The sequence below is a fragment of the Doryrhamphus excisus genome, linkage group LG23, assembly GCF_037039965.1.
Source record: "Doryrhamphus excisus strain RoL-2023G ecotype Guam linkage group LG23, RoL_Dexc_Guam_v1.1, whole genome shotgun sequence".
In the NCBI taxonomy this organism is placed as follows: Eukaryota; Metazoa; Chordata; class Actinopteri; order Syngnathiformes; family Syngnathidae; genus Doryrhamphus; species Doryrhamphus excisus.
This window is the reverse complement of record NC_136379.1, coordinates 9,896,959-9,918,508: the sequence shown is the minus strand read 5'-3', so window position 1 is coordinate 9,918,508 and position 21,550 is coordinate 9,896,959. Positions and strand designations below refer to the sequence as shown.

At 43.7% G+C, this 21,550-nt stretch overlaps 2 protein-coding genes across 2 annotated transcripts; both read left to right on the top strand.

The window, feature by feature from the left end:
- The first annotated feature begins 10,444 nt into the window (after positions 1-10,444).
- slc25a43 (solute carrier family 25 member 43) lies at positions 10,445-15,440 on the top strand. The gene is made up of 5 exons (XM_058064795.2): positions 10,445-10,927; positions 11,716-11,957; positions 12,037-12,209; positions 13,955-14,089; positions 15,127-15,440. Exons 1-5 carry the CDS (start codon positions 10,656-10,658, stop codon positions 15,340-15,342), a joined length of 1,038 nt encoding a protein of 345 aa, XP_057920778.2. The 5' UTR covers positions 10,445-10,655; the 3' UTR covers positions 15,343-15,440.
- Positions 15,441-17,513: 2,073 nt separating this feature from the next.
- Positions 17,514-21,550, top strand: slc25a5 (solute carrier family 25 member 5). The gene is made up of 4 exons (XM_058057631.2): positions 17,514-17,708; positions 19,292-19,778; positions 19,859-19,999; positions 21,159-21,550. Exons 1-4 carry the CDS (start codon positions 17,598-17,600, stop codon positions 21,314-21,316), a joined length of 897 nt encoding a protein of 298 aa, XP_057913614.2. The 5' UTR covers positions 17,514-17,597; the 3' UTR covers positions 21,317-21,550.

The following is a 21,550-nucleotide window of genomic DNA, read 5'->3' as shown; positions in this document are numbered from 1 at the left end:
ATTGCCACAAAATGTTGATGAATGGAATATATATTTTTTTTTTACAATCTATTAAATCAGATTTCAAACATTATTAGAGCCCTCAAGTCATGAAATAACACCTCTACAGTCACTTTTACAATTTGTATTACCCAATTCATTCATTTTCTACGGCTTATCCTCACAAGGGTCGCGGGGGTGCTGGAGCCTATCCCAGCTGTCTTCAGCCTGGTGGCCAGCCAATCACGGGGCACATATAGACAAACAACCTTTCCCACCACACTCACGTATTACTCAATATAGTAGATATGATCAGACAAAATAAGACATAATATCAGAAGAAGAAAATGTATAAATGTTATTTATGATGAAAAAGAAAACCTACAAATTGGAAATGAGAAATATGTCAATATGATGCTGTGCAGCCCTGCGGCACTGTAAATGACCATCGCCATAATAAACTCCTGACAGCGTTATTAGCTTTTTAAAATTACAGTTGAGTTGTAATAATTATATGTAAAGGTTTCACAGCAGCAGCACACAAGAGTAAGTATCAGTATCCAAAAATTCTAAGTGTCAGAATATCTGTGAAAAATCACCAGTATCAGAAAATGTGGCTTTGTTTCCGAGCTTTCCTTCCCTGGCTGTAAATCGTGGGTGGGGGGGGGGGGTTCTTTCACAGAGAGCTTTTACGGCACAAGGACTTCCCTTCCATCCTGCAGGGGGTACCATGCTTGACACCGTTCATGTGTCACGGCCCTTTTAACTGGCACATGCCCCTGCAGTCCCGTCCCATCCTTCCCATCCTTCCAAATCCTCGCAATCAATCCATCCGTCCCATCCATCCCATCCGTCCCACCTCCGGAAAAGTAGCTTTTTCCCTTGCAGGCATGATCCGTTGTTTACCAAGTTCTACCATGTTCTGTATCATTGGCATGAACCATGTCTGCTATAGGCCAGTAACACTAAGATTGTTACTTCAATAAATACACATGATAAGTCAGCCACTGCAATAGTGAGTCTTTAAGGAGTATATAACATGAGTGCTTGGAAAATGTAACATTCTTAGCAGTCATACAAGTGTACAAATAAGTGAAACACGGTTAACTACTTTGGCTGGGTTTTTGGTTATTTTCTTAATATGTTTACAGTAGTTTTTCTTTATAGTAGATTGCTACCTGTCTTGTACAGGTATTTGCTTTAAGTGTGCTGCTTGTATGCGTCTGCTGCTGTAACATCTAAATGTCCACACTGTGGATAAAATAAAGTACAATCTAATCTAATCTGATATTATGAGTGGCATAAAAACAATAAAATAATCAGTCTTTGTTATGATTTATGACTGGTTAGGAGTACATGAAATGAGTGTGGACGCTAGGAAAATGTGGCATTCTTGCGAGTCGTACAAGTGTAAAATAAGTCAAAGAGTATTACATATGAATGTATGAAGTAATATTTCAACAAATAATCCTTTCATTATCCCCAATGAATTGATGAAGGAACTGTTGTGGGGTTCTCCAGCCCATGTGAATCATATAATGTGCTATAATGTACAGTACAGTCAATGTGTAGTACTGTCTATTGTACTGCATGGTGGTTCATAGCATAGTTAAGAAAGGCTGCCGCCTGGTGGTCAGTTGTGGTATCAGCTGACTTGCTTGAAGGGCAGTGGAGTGATGTGATTGTATTTTAAGCGCACGGTCGCCCTTGAGCCAAGCATGATGTGGAATACGGGTGAAATGTCTCCATTGGTGGCGGCGTGGCGCTTGAAGTCAACACATGAAGTCAATGCGTCTGTGCGTTTGGCAAAGGTCTGCTTCCACAGCATTGAATTTGGTCATCGGCAGCTGGGAAACTTGGAAGTGGGGTGAAAGGAGGGAGACAAGATAAACACAGAGCTAACAATGCGCCACATCCTGGCTGTTGCCCGCGGCCCTTGTGTTTGAGCCCCCCGGTATATACCCTACAAACAAGACAGACGTTGTTTGTCTTTCCTGGGATCGGTAAACATCCTCGACACAAACCAGTTCCTCTGCCGAGAGAAGAGGAGAGAAACTCGCACCAACGGGGGCAGCTGCACTCTCACTCCAGACACGCCTTTGATGTGCTGCAGCCTCGGCTGATCATCAGCACGTCTTACTGGATATCTTCATTTCTTCTTACGCAACCTGACATCTTCTCCTCTGTTTGTGCCTCCAAGACCAAAAAAAGCACGGTGATCTAATGACTCCTCGTCTATTTTTGGATAAAAAGGTCCACGTGCTTTGTTTTGGTAATGAATTGGCGCCTTTGCAGCTGTCTCACACAATCAAAGTGGAAGTACCACACTCATTGGTCAGGCTGGTGGTAGTCTACACTCCTGATCAAAAGACACTTCACAGCGCTTGAAAAATGGCAACAATGTCAAAATAAGAATCCAAATGTTGCTACGGAAATTGGATGTGGATCAGCTTCATCTTTTCAGTGTCTCGCTTATTGTTACACTTGTATGACTCGTAAGAATGTTACATTTTCTGAATGTCCACACTCGTTTTACATAGTCCTTAACAAGCTAGGACTGATTTTAGATTTTTATAACAGTGTTTCACTTATTTTTACATTTGAATGACTCGTAAGAATGTTATATTTTCCCAGCATCCACACTCGTATTATATACTCCTTAACTGATAATAAAAAGCTAAGATTGTTTATTTTATTTTTTTAAATGTTTCTCATAACGGTGTCTCACTTAGACTTATGCTTGTATGACTCGTAAGAATGTTACATTTTCCCAGCATCCACACTCATGATATATACTCCTTAACTGATAATAAAAAGCTAAGGCTGTTTCTTATTTTGTTGCTTTTTTGTTTCTCATAAGTGTCTCACATACAGTATTTTTACATTTGTATGCGTTGTAAGAATGTTACATTTTCCAACATCTACACATGTTATATACTCAGTAACTGATAATAAAAAGCTAAAAATGTTTTTTTTTTTATAACAGTCTCTCACTTCGATGTATGCTTGTATGACTTGTAAGAATGTTACATTTTCCCAGTGTCCACATCATTTTATATACCCTCTCGCCGGTAATAGAATAAGAATAAGTTAACCTCTGCTGTTAGTCAAAGGGAAAGTCAGGTGTAATGCGTTTCCCTTTTTCAACTCTTCTGCAACCTGATGTAATAATAATAATAATAATAATAATAATAATAATAATAATAATAATAATAATAATAATAATAATAAAGAAACCTACAGGAGGGGTAAAGCATCTGGAGTGCTGTCATGAACTAATCATTAATAGGGGCCGTGTTTTTATAAGGCCAGCATCTGCTGTTTTGGTCAACAGTTGCTAAGGGGAAACCAAGGACGCTCCAGCTCGTCGTACACCCCCCACCGTCTCCCCCGCCCCTCGCCCCTCTGGCCGCTATAGTGGAGACCAGAGCATCTTGCCCCGGGGAGGACAGCAAGGCATTTGGATCAGGCCACAGCCTGTTCCTGCACCCCCCCACCCCCCAGACCCCAAGGCCCTGTCTGGCCTCCACATGATGGCTTTTAATCAGTGACTTATGAGAGCGCATCATGTGGTCACTTTGATGATTGCGGCGTCCAAAACTTGGATTGGTGTTCCCTGCTACAGGAAACGGACACAAATTCAATCATGTTAGCTTTGGTGTTCATTACCGGTTAAGGAGCATATGACATGAACTTGGACGCTCAGAAAATGTAACATTCTTACAAGTCTTCTTACAACATTCTTCAATCCTTCTGATTGTGATGTATATTACTGGTTAGGAAATACATGTGCAGAAAATGATGATCCTTCAATGGAACAATGGCGTATGAGGTCGTGCAGGGGCGTCAAATGGCATCCCTCATGACTGTGTGGTAATGACAGGATGACGCTGCACTTCACAACGGAGGCTAAGGGAACCCCCCCAAGTGTATCTTTTGGCTACATTTTTGAGTAGCGAACGGCTAATCATTTTGGCTAAAAATGAGAGTGACTAGCGCTAAGGGCGCCAAGGATTTTATTGTAAAATGTCAAGGAGAAAAAGCCTCGCCGCTCTCCTCTCTGCAAATTTGCCGAGTCCCAGATTATCTTCAAGGGCTGGCTTGTTTGTACCTGCCGCGTCGTTGTGCTCGTCCACCCAGCATGACACCCTGTAGCCCAGGATCAGCTCCTCCGACATCAAAAGAGGCCGCTGATGCTTATCAGATAATATTCTTGTCCCCTTTGAGTCCAGCCTCCTCACACTGTTGACCCGAGCCGTGCACACGGTTCCTTACGGCCCCTTGGCCTTTCCTCTTCTTATCAGTGCGATGGCCAGGCCGTGATAAGGCAGGTCCAGCCTGGGGAGGAGGAGGGTGCTGTCCGCGTCCTCTTCTTGCATAACTGGGACCCTGTGCAGGCGCAGTGGGGAGGTCATTTCAGGGGTGGGAAGGGGTGAAAAGCCACTTCCGAGTAGACTCCACACAATCGGGATTCTGGGGCCGGATCAGCAAATAGGGATTTTAAATCCAGGCGTCTCCGGCTTGAACCGTGATTAGCGCTACTTTATACTTTACAAGGCGTGAGTAACAGCATGTGACGCTACACCGTCATCACCCGCCTCTTGCCCTGAAGACAGCTGGGATAGGCTCCAGCACAAGGTTAAACGGTAGAAAACGAATGCATGAATGAATAACATTATTAGAGCCCTCTATAGACAAGAAATAACACCCCTATAGTCACCCGAAGACAGCTGGGATAGGCTCCAGCATAAGGATAAGCGGTAGAAAACAAATGCACGAATGAATAACATTATTAGAGCCCTCTAGACAAGAAATAACACCCCTATAGTCACCCAAAGACAGCTGGGATAGGCTCCAGCATAAGGATAAGCGGTAGAAAACGAATGCACGAATGAATAACATTATTAGAGCCCTCTAGACAAGAAATAACACCCCTATAGTCACCCAAAGACAGCTGGGATAGGCTCCAGCATAAGGTTAAGCAGGACAAAATGAATGCATGAATCAATAACATTATTAGAGCCCTCTAGACAAGAAATAACACCCCTATAGTCACCCGAAGACAGCTGGGATAGGCTCCAGCATAAGGATAAGCGGTAGAAAACGAACGCACGAATGAATAACATTATTAGAGCCCTCTAGACAAGAAATAACACCCCTATAGTCACCCGAAGACAGCTGGGATAGGCTCCAGCATAAGGATAAGCGATAGAAAACGAACGCACGAATGAATAACATTATTAGAGCCCTCTAGACAAGAAATAACACCCCTATAGTCACCTGTACACACTATTGTTCTTTGTTTACATCACAATAAGACCCGGATCACACATGTCCTTCTCTTTTGTGAGCTTTCAAAAGATATAAAAACAGGTAAAAAAGGCATTTAATAGGTTTTTGCTCTGTTTAGGATCAGTCAAAGTTTCCATGACCTCAAGTAACTCAAGTATCAAAAGTCGGTTTGAGAGCATGAAGAGCTGGTATCGGCGGTATCGACATTTCAGTACGGATAATAAGCATGAGCTTTTTGTTTTTGATGTTAAATGGGAGGATTTACCTCCCATTTAACATCACGCCGTCACGTGACCACAGCGCACTGGTCTGGCAGACAGACCAGAGGAGGCGAGACTGGTGTCCAAAGTCACGACCCTGCCCTGACCCGGATGAAGGAAATGGTCACGCTGGTGGAGACAAAGCAGGGCAAAGGAGAGTCTGAGAGGGGCTGGCCTGGTCGGGCCTCTAACAATGGCTGCATGCTCTAAATAAGAGCTTTAAGAGCACTGGGGGGCGGGGGGGCGCACAAAGGCCAAAGAACCCCCCCCCCCACCTCCTCCTTCCCTGCTCCCACATTGCAATAGAGCTGGCATTTCACACCGGCCCGTGAACAGCCATTCAATCCAACTACTGTTTGACCCCGCCCCTGGCCTACGCCGCCACGGCATGCACACGTGTGTTATGTGCAACATCTGCACCAGCATCTCATCCATGAGAAGAAGTCACATGTCTGCGGCAGCAATAGCTCCCTCGGGACGGAGAGACGGCCCGCTAGACCCTCCGTCTGGGTCAACTACCCCGGAGCGAGGGCTGAGAGAGGCCACCACGTGACCCTGTGTCCTTCTCAATGGGCCGCTCCTCCCCTCTACCTGTATCAAGGTGTGGGGGCCGCATATCAAACAGGGCGCCGCGGCCTTTGATGTGGATGGAAACACAAACAGAGTCGTAATAGCTTATTTGTTCCCTTTAGTCATTCATTGAGCCGCTTGTTGAATGTGTATGCCTTCAAAGGGAGGCCCAGCGCCACGCGCCCGCGCTACAGTAGCCGAGAGGGGCGGCCCGGCCCGGCCCGGTACGGCCCGGCCCGGTCCGGCTTGGAGCCCCGCAGCCTCGCAGGGGAGGACCATCTGGCTTCCTGTTCCTCCTTAGATTCGATATTGATTTATTGGCTGTACATGGCGAGATAAGGGGGGACACCAGCTGCCAGGAGTTCTCCGCCGCATCCTCACAGACAATGGGCCTCCTGGTTATCTACATCCTGCTAAATAGGGCGTGCATCATTCCTTCTTGGGCCAAAGGCACTCAAATACAACATCAAATGGCTGCATATTCGTACTGTATGGTGTCAAATAGCTATAATTCCTCATAATACACTATGTATGTTATCGTCATACATCCTGTATATACTGTACAAATATCAACAAATAGCTACCCATACTGTATATACTGTACATATACCAACATATTGAAATGATTTCCACTCACGCTATTTTTGCTTTGATTTGACTTGTGTTTACAAATACGCTTATTAGCCCCCCCCATCTCTTTGAGGCGGGGCTGACGACAACCGAATGTGACGTGACGTGAGAGCCGGCAGTAAGGATGCTAACGAGGAAGGATGTTTTCTGATGGCGGCGTGGCGTGGCGTGTATTAATAGGAGGACCAGACGCCAAGCAGAGGATGCAGGCTAACTAGCGCAGCGTAGCTTAGCTTCCACCGCGTAGCTTTTAGGGGCTTTCAGCAAGCAAAAGTTTAAAGTGGCCCCCGCTTTCTTCACTTTTCTTGTTCCTTTGATAAATATTCATTCATTCATTCATTTTCTACCGCTTATCCTCACTAGGGTGGTGGGGGTGCTGGAGCCTATCCCAGCTGGACGGGTGGCCAGCCAATCACAGGGCACATATAGACAAACAACCATTCACACTCACATACATTATTACTTAGAACTTATCATTATTACTTATATTATTCATTATTACTTATTCTCCTAACATCATAACTTTTTCCATAATCAACGTTATTTGTTGCTTTGTTTTTCACAAAGCAACAAGTTACAACTTTAAGAATATAATTTTTTCTTTCAGATTTCAGCTCTATACTACTAACACGACATGATTTTTTAAATTCTTGTAAAATGGATACTTCATAGTATTTCTTTTGTTTTTCATATTACACTTTTTCACCTTTTATGCTACTAAAATTTCATATTTTTCCTCATAATATTCAGATTCTTGTTAAATGGCGGCTTTTTTCTTTTCATATTTTGTCTGTTGTAAAATAACTATTTACTATTCCTATTACTTCTAGTTAATTTTCTTCTTGTAGTTATTGCTTTATTATTTGGTAACATTAGAACTTTTCCCACAACAAAATGTTCAAAAAATTGCGACTTTATTTGTAATAATATTTTTCATAATATTGCAACTTTATTTTTTTTCTTTACTATTTCAGCTTTATGCTAGTAAACTTCAATTCTTTCCTCATAATATTATGAGTTTATTCTTGTAAAATTATTTCTCTTCAGATTATGTCTATTTTTTCCTCCATGTGTGCTGTTTTTTTTTATTTTTAAAACTTTCTTCATGTAAATGTCATTATTATTATTATTAAGGTCTGATTATTCCATCATATTTTTGACTTTTAACATTAGACCTTTTAGTTTTCATAATATTTTGAGTTTTAAAAAAATAACTAATAATTCAAATAAACATATAAGAATAATAATGATTATTCTTTTCATGAATATTTTAACTTTAAGCTCCTAAAATAATGTATTTTTCCTCATAATATTGAGAATATTCAGTCCCATAAAGATATTACTTATTCTTGCTAGGTTGCATAACAGTCTTTTAATATTTGGACTTTATTCTTGTAAAATTGCTGCTGTTTTTGTTTTTTGTAGTTTTCTGCGTGCCAATATCGTCCCCAGACGCCTGGCGTGCAATGCTGCAACACGATGATCCCCCCCCCCACGGCTGGCGTGGACGTGAGGTCCAACCTCGACTGTGTGGTACGTTTTCAAATCCCGGCGTTGCTTTGAGGCCCATTTTGCTGTTTTTTTACGTCGGCGGCCTCCGTGGACGCGGTCGCGTATCTAAAAGGTGAAAGGCCTTAAGGCGACTCGCAGAACGAGTGCAACGCGAGCGTTAGCTCTAATGAGGTGCAAGATGGCGTTGGCTATTCCTAACAAACCCTGACGACCCTTCAGTGATGGAAAGCATATTTAAAAGCGGGGGCTCTTTTGCATAACATGTCTCCCGTTCCTGCTAAGTGAGCCAAAGAGAGAAGTGGGGGGGCGGGGGTGTCAACGCGGAGTTGTACTTCTGCCTGATTTTTCTCACCCCTGCACCCAAGACACATACAGACTGTGGTGTGGCTCCCCAGCCCCCCAGCCCCCCAGCCTTTCTTCATACGCCCCTCCCCTCGCACAACACAAGCCTGTGATGTGACTGTCTCAGATAATGAGGTGAGAATTTTATTGCGGCCCTCTGTGAGCCTGGCACCAGTCTGCGAGGATGACAGCACCACCCCCGCTCTTAGAGTCCCCAACCGACCCGGATCAGTTGGCGGTGGGCGCCCTCTCTTGACCGCTCCCCCCCCCCCCCCAGCGCCTTCCGCTTAATGCACTTCAAAGTGAGAGATCAAGGGTGGGCTTGCGCATGACATGCAGGGAATGACAATGCCGGGCCGGCCTACGCCGACCGCTACGTGCCGCTCCCCGACACACAAAGGCGGGCCGGCTGCTCCAGCACTGAGGAAGACTGAGGAAGACTGAGGAAGACTGAGGAAGACTGAGGAAGAGCGGGATATACATACAGGAAGGCGATGGTCTGACTGTATTCTATGCAAAGGGACGACGTCGGGGCGCTTCTTGATAAGACAACACGTGGAATGTTGCTTCAATTCCCAAACACTGGCACTCAACACTGACTATATAATATCCATAATGCCTTGCTTAGTGGCAGAAGCATCATTCCGGATACTATGATCTAGAATATGAAATATAGGAGACCTTTGGAATTGTAGGGCTAATGTAGGACTAATATTGAATATTTATGCTGAATTAGATCTCTCTGAGTGCTTTTCTCGTTTTAAATTAAATCTGCAAGCAGGTTGAAGTTGAGGCGCGACACAGACGAATTCAGGAAGTGAGATACAAGTGTCTCCAAGGGGTCGTGGTGATCATTTGTACCAATTATGATGGAGATCTGACCTTCTGGAGCCATGTTATTCACGTTTACAGCATTAGGATCAAAGTTCTTACGGACCAGTCTAAAATGCTTGGTGTTTGTGTTTGGGAACCCCGAAATATGAATATTTGGAGGTGAAATAGAGATTTCGGTGGGTGTCTTATATGTTTCTCGTTTTGTCTCTAGCGTCTTGTCTTAAACCATCTTCTTTTGGACAAGAAAACAAGCATACAGTATGACCGGGATACTATGAACATCCAGCAGCAACACTACATTTTAGCATGACTGCTATTTAAATGGAAACATACTGAACCAATTCCACCATCTCCCTGGAGAAATGTTTCTTTAATCTGCTTTAGCTGAGATGTGTCACCCGATGACGCCACTTCAGAGAATGAAAGAGCTAGCTTGTCATGGCTGGAACATTTGCTTTCAAATATGGAACATAATTACAAACATTATAAACTTTTTCCTACAGACAGTTTTTTTTTCATCCTTTGCATGTTTTGGATTACGCATTATCCAGAAAACTGAGATCCCCAAACTTTTGATTCGTACTATAAACCACATTTATAGTTATAATTACAGTTATTTTAATACTACTGTACATCACTGGCAACAAATGGGTGCTACTGATATAAACCTGGCCACTTGGCGCCCTCTAGTGGTGCTGTGGTGTCAGTCCATCCTCCTGTTTAGTCATGTGACATCGCCAGACTTTGATAGGCAGACGATATCAATGAAATATCGGACCCGTATTGCTACTCATACTTTGGTATACATTTGATATACACTTTTGCACATGTTTTTAGATGTATATTATGGGATGTCCGAGCATACTTGAATGCAGCACATTTTACTTCCTTGGTAAGAGTTACGCTTGTGAGTGATACGGATGTCCACTCACTGTTTTCTTGAGCTTTCTGTTCATTTACACCACATGGAAACGCACAATACAGATGTAGTGATTTTTCGCAGTGTCCATGAACGCATCTCGCCATTGACTAATGACAACGAGGAAGTGTTCCGAGGAAGACTAGAGACTTGTTTGTGAGTTGGACCGCCCCCGGCCTGTCACCTGAAACTGGTGCCGGCTGCCAAAACAGGATGCACTTCATCTTCCTCTAGGAATAGATGTCCGGCTCATGTCAACAGATTGTTGTTGTTGTTGAGGAGAAACTAGCGTTCCGGCCAACCAAGGCCAACTAGTTATGGCCACTGTTAAAAAGGACAACAGGCTGACGAGTTGTCAAAGCTTCCTGTGTGCCGGTTTCGCTGGCTTGTTTAGTAAAAGCGCCACGTCTCCTTTGGAAGTGGTGAAAATTAAAAGCCAGGTGGGTACTTTTCACTGTAAGAAGGGCTTTTGGCAAAGTTTCCCCCTCATCTACCACAATGAGGGACTTAAGGGGTTCTGGAAGGGAAACCTCGCCTCCTGTCTGCGATTGTTCCCGTACACTGCAATTCATCTGGCAACATACAGAAAGTAAGTGCGAAACACTTTTATCCACATGTGCGGATGTTTTGTTGTTGTTTTGGGCTAAATGCTATGTTTGGTTGTTAGCCACACTTTGCTTCGGTGACGGCGTACTAGCTGTGCGAGGACACAAGTGTTGTAAATAAGGGATTTAGCATCTTAAGGATCGGTGGGAATCAGGCATTTTTAATGAAAGTTGTCTTGAAACTTCTAAAATACCGCAATTTGTCGTAAAAATGTTAGTTTTGTTGCTGGTTATTCACTTCCTGTTTCAGTGCTGCTGTTTATTTTCAGCCAATCAGGTGGTTTTATTTTCTCAGTCGATTTTTAAGTACACAGCGGAAGTGCAGCCCTGAGTTACGTCTCGCAGGTACTCATGATGGCGCTTAAATCGATGACTCATCAGTAATGTAATCTCGCATTCGTGTTTGGTGAATATAATTGTCAATACGACACTTGTCTGATAAATGTCTTTAATGAGAGTTGCTACTCTGAAGCCAACTACTGATGCCTGTCAGGTCAAAGTCCGGGTGAATAAACAGAGGAGTGCGGTGGGTTACTGTAGGTCAAAACGTGATCTGGTGGCACCGTGTGGTTGATAAATAAACACTTTGCCGGCAATAGCTGATATAGCTTCACAAGGCAGTGGAAACTACACACACCCACACACCTTAATGCAACCACAACCAACCCACTTCCTCATTTGTTGTATTGTACACTACATGATGTTCTGGAAAAACACCAAAAAGTACATAAACAGAATGAAAAACACAATGTTTTCTCTGCTCTGTGTCTAGGATAGTCCACATTCACATGGATGAATTGGGCTTCATCTCCCAGGCGAGGGCCATCTTGGCAGGGGGCCTCGCTGGCGTGGCGGCCGCCTTTCTCACGTACCCTCTGGAAGTAGCCGAGACCAGGCTGATTGTGCAGCACTGCAGGGAGCCCACATACGTTGGTGTTGTGCACGTCATGTCCAAGATCCAACACACAGAAGGCCTGCTGGCTCTCTACAGGGGCTTCTCCCTCACGGTTTTGGGTATGCCAGACGCAGTCACGAAGAAAACATCTCCAATGGGCCTTATCCTTGTCGACAATGTACTCTGCTTTGCTTCCAGGTGCGTTCCCCTTCTCTCTGGGATGCTACGTGGTTTACATGAACGTGGACAAGCTGTGGCAGGAGCCCCCGTTCCGCTTTTCCCCTCTGCAGAACTTCATCAACGGCTGTTTTGCCGCAGCAGTGGCTCAAACACTTTCCTATCCTTTCGAAACTGTCAAACGCAAGATGCAAGTAAGTCACTGCTGCGCTTTCACACCTTATATAATGCAGTCATTGTATTGTATAAATTATAGAAATCACATTATGGATTCATCCTCATACAGTTTGCACTTTTCTATGACGTCATATCTTTGTTTCTTCTTGGTGTGTATCTAATCTTTAGTCTTTGAGTACAGCATGATTGACGTGTGAATTACAGGTTGTCATAATATTATCACCACTAATACATACGATGGAAAAAATTAATTACATGAACAACAAAAACTTGCCTTTGGGAATAGAGAAAATATGTCATTTTTTTACTGGTTGATTTAATTAGAGTCCATCCTCGAATCTTAATGAGATTTTCAGCTTTGAATTCAATATTGAACTTGACTTGTTGTACTACCAGCCTAAACCCACAGGGGGGCGGTGTTGGTGTTCTTTACTCACTCACTCACTCGTTTCCGGTGTGCAATGGCATCAGTGCTAAAATCTTTTCAAGTTTCCAGGCCAAATGTGGCGGTACAGACATAGGGGGTACATGCTATAGGGTATATGCTATAGGGTATAGTATGCTATAGGGTACCTGATATAAGGTTCATGCTATCGGGTGTATGCTATAATGTACATACTATAGGGTATATATTATAGGGTATATGCTCTAGGTATATGCTAAGCAAGCATGAGCTAGCATCACATTGTGTCACGTATGCGTTGAGAAGGACACGAAGGGAAGGAACAATGGCGGCGCCAAGGACAGAATACTACATCCGCTTTTATCTGCCTATTATTAGCCGCTACCATCGCCTTTAACAGCAGCTGGGAATGTGAACGCATGGCGGGGGCGTGCAGACGTTTTGGATAAAATGGCTAAAAATAGCCAACCAGCAGCAGCAGGCCAGGGATTCACTTTCCTTCAAACTTGGATTCTCTTTTTTATAAAAATACTTTTATGTTTCTCATAATATTCAGATATGGAAAAAATAGCATCATTTTTGCTTTAATATTTCAAGTTAATGCTACTAAAATGAAATGTTGTGATGGCAAAATGATAATGGGACTTTTTCACAAGTGTATTCTCAACAAATTGCAACTTTTTTAAATCATATTTTCAGTATTTTTGTCATTTTTGCGATTTAAAAAAAAAATTAAATTGTCCAACTATTTCAGCTTTCTTCTTGTATATTTTCATCTCATAATCATGACTTTATTGCCATATTTGGACTTTTTTTGCCACCTCATTTTGCAAGAATGCTAACTTTTATGTTGTATTGTTATTATTGTTATCCAAACTAAACAAAACAAAAAATATATATTTTCTTGAATATTATATGAAATGACATTAAATAAATATGATATTAAAATGACATTATTTTGATACTACAACTTTTTCATGTAATATTTTGACTTTATTCTAGCAAAAATAAAAATGTAAAAATCATTTTTGCTGTTATTCTTAATGTAAATCCTCCACATGGTGGCGCTGTTGTTAAAGTCCATAAGACAAATGAGCACTGCTGCTCCAAAAGAGCTGCCACAGACGAGCACGCGTTGCATAAAGTCACTTTCCTTCCCGTCGGGTGCGTTTGAGAGCTGTAAAAATGTCTTCTTTTGCGGTTCAGTCGGGTTAACGGCGTGCAGATTTGGCGGAGCAGTGAGAGTAAATGAAGCATGCAAACGTTATTTCCCAGCGGGAAGATGGCATATTGCATCATCAGGATGACAAACGGCCAATTAAGGAAGGAAAAAAAGGCTCATTCTTCCTTCCTTTGCAGGCCCAGAGTTCCCGTCTCCCCCATTTTGGTGGCGTTGATGTGCATTTCAGCGGCGTCATTGACTGCTTCGTACAGGTGGTGAGAAATAAGGGCGTCCTCTCGCTGTGGAGCGGCCTCAGTGCCAGCACCATTAAGGTACAAATCCTTTATTTATGGCCGTCAATCACACGCTGCTTTGCATTTCCGTCACAAATAGAAAGAACGACTTCCAGGGGCGAAATTGTGACCAACATAAAGCCATAAAACATTTTAGTACCAATTCCAAAGGTGACATTTGAACCTTTTGAGCCACTGCTCTCCAATGTGCGGCCCAAGGGCCGTTTGCAGGTCACTGCTTTTTTTTTATAGGCCTGTAAAAATATAACTAAACAAAAAAAGTTTAAAATAAAAATTGACTGTAATTTTACCAGAAAAAATTTGACAAAAAGTTGTAATTTTAAGCAAATAACGTTGGAATATTATGAAGAAAACTAACATTGTTGAAGTACTAAAGAAAAAAAAATATTTTAAGAAGTTAACAAAACAACAAAGTTATCATTTTATGAAAATTATAACTTGTATAATATAATACACAATGGAATATAATATATAATGATATAAAATATAATGATAATTAAAAATAATAAAGTCAAAATATTATAGCAATAAAATCATGATTTCCACAAGAGAAAAATTACAAGAAAAAAGTTGAAATAGTTAAAAAAAGCTAAAAGAAAAAATAAAAAGATGTAATTTTTGAGGAAATATTGTGGCATTTCAGTAGTAGTTGAAAAATAAAAAGTAGTAATATTATGAGAAACAAACAAACAGAAAGGAAGTACATAGTAATAGTAATAGTACCAAAAGAAAATGTATTGTTAGAGAAAAAAGTAAAAAAAAAAAAAAAGATGAAGTCGATATGGATGAGTGTCATGTGACCACGTGGCCACGTGTCATGTGACCCTTGGCCCATATGGGAGGGGGCGGGGCAGGCATGGGAAACAATGCGGAGCGAGTCATTAATAGCGGCCCTATCACCGGCGAGGTGAGCGGTCTGTCGGGGACAGCGTGACCCCCTCCCCCTCACCCACCCCCCACCTCTCCGATTTCAGCCGCAAATGTCAAGGTGGCTTGCGTGTCGCTGGACGGACGCCGCGTCCAAAAGAGAATATCCACGTGCCGTTTTTTAACAGATTGTCCCCTACTTCGGCCTCCTCTTCACCTGCTTCGAAACGTGCAAGCGGGTGTGCCTCTACCGCAACGGGTACATCGTGTCGCCCCTGAGCTACAAGCCGGCGCCGGGCGTGGACCAAAGCCTGGGACCCGCCGAGCTGCAGGAAGTGAAGCGCTACCTGAGGAACAGGAAGTTTGGCGCGGCGGGGCAGACCACCTTGGGGAACCGCTGGTGAAAACACTCAAGCTAATAAAAGACACTCCATTAGGTACATGTGACACCCCCCCCCCCCCCATCATCATGTATAGTTTGTGTACCTGGAGGTATGCAGGACTGGACTTAAAATATTTTATACAGTAGTTTTTTTGTTACAGCTCTGCGATTGGAGTACCTCATGATGTGGTATTGAGGGACAGTACTCCACAGTAAACGCAAACATTACATTGTATGTTTTGTATTACATGTTTCTACCTCTAAACATTGGACTTCCTGCAGTGTTTTGACTTGTGCAGGAAGTAATAACACAAGTGCCATTCAAACACAAAGCCCCACCCACTTTGGAGTACAGTAATCCCTCGCGATATTGCAGCTTCTCAAATATAATTGTTTACATATGTTATTAGTCTAAACATTTGTTAATCTTTGTTGTCCTTCTTCCCCTCTTTGTTTAAAACACTTATGTTTAGCGTTCGTAACTTGCGAAGGCTAACGAGGTAGCGCGCTAGTTTGCTATGCTAGCTGTGTAGCCGTGCAGCCGTAAAGTGACCATCGGTGTGTTATTTAATATCTCTGGGGCGCTAATAATGTTAGAACCTGTATTTAGAAAGTCACAAACAAATCTTTTTTGCTCTCACCGTGAAAAAATTCCATTTATTGATATTGAGTCATATAACTCGGAATTTCATTGAATGGATAAAACGTGACGGTACGATTTCATCTCCTTTGTCGTCTTTTCCTCACTGCCTTTGAAACACTTTCTTAACTTTAGGGAGCCAATTGGCAAGTCGAACTAGCTAGCTAGCTTGCTTGCTAACTATAGCTCGCTAGCTTGCTATGCTATCACGGGTGTTGGTGATTCCGTCGTTAAAGAGTAGTAGAAGTGTAAAAGTGCCTGTTTGGGTTTTATGTCGTCAGGGCTCTAATAATATTTTAGAAGCCTATTTAGCTAGCTTTGTATGCTATAACTCCCCAAATCTTCTATTTATTCCATTGATTGATACGTATATGATAAGTTATCATAAGTTTATGATAAGGATATGACCGGCGGGTCTCCAACCAATCAACCGCAATAGACGTGGGAGATTAGCATGGTAACAACGTGTATGTGCCTTGAAAGTTATTTATTCCGGTGCCTTGGTCAGTTATGATATGAAGCAGATCATAACATGCCGATTATTGCCGTCAATGAATGAATATGTATTTATTCATAAACATCGTGTTGTTTGGGGAAGGATTTGTGTTACCTTCATTTCAGGGTCATACCATCTCACAGCAACCCAAAAGGTAATGTAGACCCCCCCCCCCCGCCTTAAAGTGTGTCAGCGGTCAGCTGATTGACACGTGGTTTGCCACCCGCTCCACTGAGTGACAGCCAAAGGAGCGAAACAGCTGGGCTGACCTTTATCCGCCATAGCGGAGGGCCCGGCCTCCGCCTCAGCTGCTTCGGCTGACCTCCCGACACGACCTTGAGACGTTTCTCACCATAAAAATATTTTTTTGGGATGGGATTTATTTTCGCTGTTCATCAATAAATGAAAAGACTTTTGCAGATGTTAGTCGTTGAAGTTAGGATGTCGGAAGAATTCATCGAAGTGGACGATCTGACTTCTCCAATCAAAATATTGATACTTCCGTCATTTCAGGTCATGTTTGTTTGTTGAAATAAAGTTTTCAGCCTTTTATGCTTCTTAACAATCAGTCATGTTCATGGTTTTATTACGATTTTTGTTTATTTTCACTTATTTGACATGATTCTGTCCTCTGTTTTTAGCTTGTGAATCACTTTGCTTCACCAATATGCTTCAGGGTTTAAAAAAAATGAATTACTTGATTTAATTAATTTAAATGTATTATTCAAATTCAGTAAAAAATTCAATATATTTTTAAAGTAAATTAAATAATTTTTTTCCGTAGCATTGTATTATTTTTAAATTAATACATAAATTTGAATGCAAATATCTGAGCAGTCACTTGTGTGCCGACTCTATTTCATTTAGTGATTCAGTGACTCTTTTCAAAAAGAGTCGGAAGTCTCCTGACCAATGAAAGAAGCTCACCACCAGTAGAGTTGAAGCGAAAGGAGCTAAGCCCCGCCCACTGGCTCAGACTCTCCAATCACAATGAAAGGCGGAAGTTGCCAGGGGCTTCTTTCCTCCCACTTCGGCACTCCCGGCTCTTTAAATCCCTTGTGCCCCCCCCGTGAACTCGGCCATTTCACCCGGAGCGGCGAGCCACCCTGACCGAGAGACTTTGTTCGGAGAGCCCAGGAGGATGAGCGAGCAAGCCGTTTCCTTCGCCAAGGACTTCCTGGCGGGTGGGATCGCCGCAGCCATCTCCAAGACGGCTGTTGCCCCCATCGAGAGAGTCAAGCTCCTGCTGCAGGTCAGTCGTTTAAACCCCCCCTTCCCGCTTTTTAATTGTTTTATTGTAAAAATTCTATTTTTACAAAGTAGAAATGATGTATGCTGCTAGAATGAAGTTATTTTCCTCCTAATATTACCACATTATTCTCTTTAGTCTTGGAAATTGCTGCTGATTTTTTGTCCAGTTTTCTTATGAAACTTTTATTCTTGTAACATTTTGACTTTATCTTCAGAAAATGACAACAGGGTCTTCATTTCTGTTGTTTTTGCTCCAACTATTATACCTTTCTTCTTGTAATCGGAACTTTATTTTGGTTTTGTAGTGTAGATTGTGTGTACTTGTGTACATTTAATGGTGGCCTAAAACTATCTAGTATCTCGAATATCATCAGAATATCACTTGCTAAAAGGCAGGCCAAAGATCATCTATTTCACATGACCCACTCTAGACATTTTTTTCAAAGATCCTCTATATGACAGCAGCACCCTGCTGTGTTGAAGGAAGCACTGTACTGCTAAAACAGCAATCAAAGATCCTCTATATGATGGAAGTACTGTACTGCTAAAACATCAATCAAAGATCCTCTATATGAAGGAAGTACTGTACTGCTAAAACATCAATCAAAGATCCTCTATATGAAGGAAGTACTGTACTGCTAAAACAATCAAAGATCCTCTATATGAAGGAAGTACTGTACTGCCAAAACAATCAAAGATCATCTATAAGAAGGAAGTACTGTACTGCTAAAACAATCAAAGATCATCTATATGAAGGAAGTACTGTACTGCTAAAACAATCAAAGATCATCTATATGAATGAAGTACTGTACTGCATCAGTAAAACAATCAAAGATCCTCTATATGAAGGAAGTACTGGACTGCTAAAACATCAATCAAAGATCCTCTATATGAAGGAAGTAGTCTACTGCTAAAACAATCAAAGATCATCTATATGAAGGAAGTACTGTACTGCTAAAACATCAATCAAAGATCCTCTACATGAAGGAAGTACTGTACTGCTAAAACAATCAAAGATCCTCTATATGAAGGAAGTACTGTACTGCTAAAACATCGATCAAAGATCCTCTATATGATGGAAGTACTGTACTGCTAAGACAATCAAAGATCCTCTATATGAAGGAAGTACTGTACTGCTAAAACAATCAAAGATCCTCTATATGAAGGAAGTACTGTACTGCTAAAACATCGATCAAAGATCCTCTATATGAAGGAAGTACTGTACTGCTAAAACAATCAAAGATCCTCTATATGAAGGAAGTACTGTACTGCTAAAACATCAATCAAAGATCCTCTATATGAAGGAAGTAGTGTACTGCTAAAACATCAATCAAAGATCCTCTATATGAAGGAAGTAGTGTACTGCTAAAACATCGATCAAAGATCCTCTATATGAAGGAAGTAGACGATCAAAGATCCTCTATATGTTGGTTGTGAAGCGTGGGTCTAAACGGGAGGGCGGGCCTGTCGACAGTCGAAAGGCCCGGCGCGGCGTCGGAAGAGACAAGGTCACCGCAAGGTTGACGGCGCCCCCCCACGCGAGCACGGTGTAGTGACGGCGTCCCCCCTGCTGCCCCCCCCCAGGTCCAACACGCCAGCAAGCAGATCGCGGCGGACAAGCAGTACAAGGGCATCATCGACTGCGTGGTCCGCATCCCCAAGGAGCAAGGCTTCCTGTCGTTCTGGAGGGGGAACCTGGCCAACGTCATCCGGTACTTCCCCACTCAGGCCCTGAACTTCGCCTTCAAGGACAAATACAAGAAGGTTTTCCTGGATGGCGTGGACAAGCACAAGCAGTTCTGGAGGTACTTCGCCGGGAATCTGGCGTCCGGGGGCGCGGCCGGGGCCACCTCGCTGTGTTTCGTCTACCCCCTGGACTTCGCCAGGACGCGTCTGGCCGCCGACGTGGGCAAAGCCGGAGGGGAGCGCGAGTTCAAAGGTCTGGGCGACTGCCTGGTGAAGATCTCCAAGTCGGACGGCGTCAAGGGTCTGTACCAGGGCTTCAGCGTTTCCGTGCAGGGCATCATCATCTACCGGGCCGCCTACTTCGGCATCTACGACACGGCCAAGGGTGAGGCGTGGGCGGGGCGTGGGCGGGGCATGGGCGCGGCTCCTCCTCACCGCTTCGCTGACCTTGTGTTTCCTCGCCAGGCATGCTTCCCGATCCCAAGAACACGCACATCGTCGTGAGCTGGATGATCGCTCAGTCTGTGACCGCCGTTGCCGGCCTCGTGTCCTACCCCTTCGACACCGTCCGCCGTCGCATGATGATGCAATCCGGCCGCAAAGGAGGTAATCCCAAAAAACATCACATTTCTTCATACCTTCTCCGGGAACCGGACTGTAGCTCCTCGGTGGACCGCTCGTATCGAGTTCGGAATAGGAACGGTTTTCCATCCGGAAAACCTGATACGGGATAGATCTAGGTCCTGTTCGTACCAGAACCACCGCCTAGAACCGCTAGGTGTGGAGCTGTGACGCTCCGAACCGCTTTCCAAGGATCATGTGGAATTACGTCCATGATTGATTTAGGATCCCGGGAGAAGGTCACATCCGACATCTGACGTAATATTCACATGTTAGGTTGGCTTCTCGGGCTGCACGGTGGACGAGTGGTTAGCACGTGGGCCTCACAGCTAGGCGACCCGAGTTCAATTCCACCCTCGGCCATCTCTGTGTGGAGTTTGCATGTTCTCCCCGTCCAGGGACTCCGGTTTCCTCCCACGTTCCAAAAACATGCTAAGCTAATTAGCGACTCCAAATTGTCCATAGGTATGAATGTGAGTGTGAATGGTTGTTTGTCTATATGTGCCCTGGGATTGGCTGGCCACCAGTCCAGGGTGGACCCCGCCTCTCATCCTGAAGACAGCTGGGATAGGCTCCAGCATCCCCTCATGAGGATAAGCGGCAGAAAATGAATGAATGAATGTTGGCTTCTCATCCCAGATTTCCCAACCTGGAAGCCGTTTTCCAAAGATACTGTCTCAGGTCCCCCAGAAGGCAGGAAGAGGGTTCACTCTGAGCATTTTCCTCTCCCCAAAGAGAGCTGGGATAGGCTCCAGCACCCCCTCCTCGTGAGGATAAGCGGCAGAAAATGAATGAATGAATGTTGGCTTTTCATCCCAGATTTCCAAACCTGGAAGCCGTTTTCCAAAGATACCGTCTCAGGTCCCCCAGAAGGCAGGAAGAGGGTTCACTCTGAGCATTTTCAGCTCCTTGGTGTATTATCATCCCAAGCCGGGCGCCCACCAGGCAACCGTTTTTTTTTCCGAACCAGGAATCTTTTCCGGTTTTAATCTCATGACACCTGGTATCCTGGATTTGACCAAAAACAGCTTTAAACCAAAGAGTCAAAAGCGGGAATCAAACCCTGTCGTGTGCCTACAAACCCTTAGCCTCACGTTTCTCCCATCGCCCCCCCCCCCCCCCCCCCCCCCCCCCTCCCATGCAGCCGACATCATGTACAGCGGCACCGTGGACTGCTGGAGAAAGATCGCCCGTGACGAGGGCCCCAAGGCTTTCTTCAAGGGGGCGTGGTCCAACGTGCTGCGAGGCATGGGCGGAGCCTTCGTGCTGGTCCTGTACGACGAGCTGAAGAAAGTCCTGTAATGGTCTACGTTCTACGTCTTGATGGTTTTACCGGAACTTATCTTCTACATTCGCATGGACTCAGAGGCTACACGTGTATTTCTAGGGACCAACTAGTATTGGGCTACTAGTTGTACCGGTGGGGGGGGGGGCTGCTATGCACCTTTAGCCTGTCTTCTTCTTCTTCTTCTTCTTTTGTTTTTGGTGGTTCTGTTTGGGCCTTCCCTCCATGCAAGAAGCAGCAACAGAGAAATA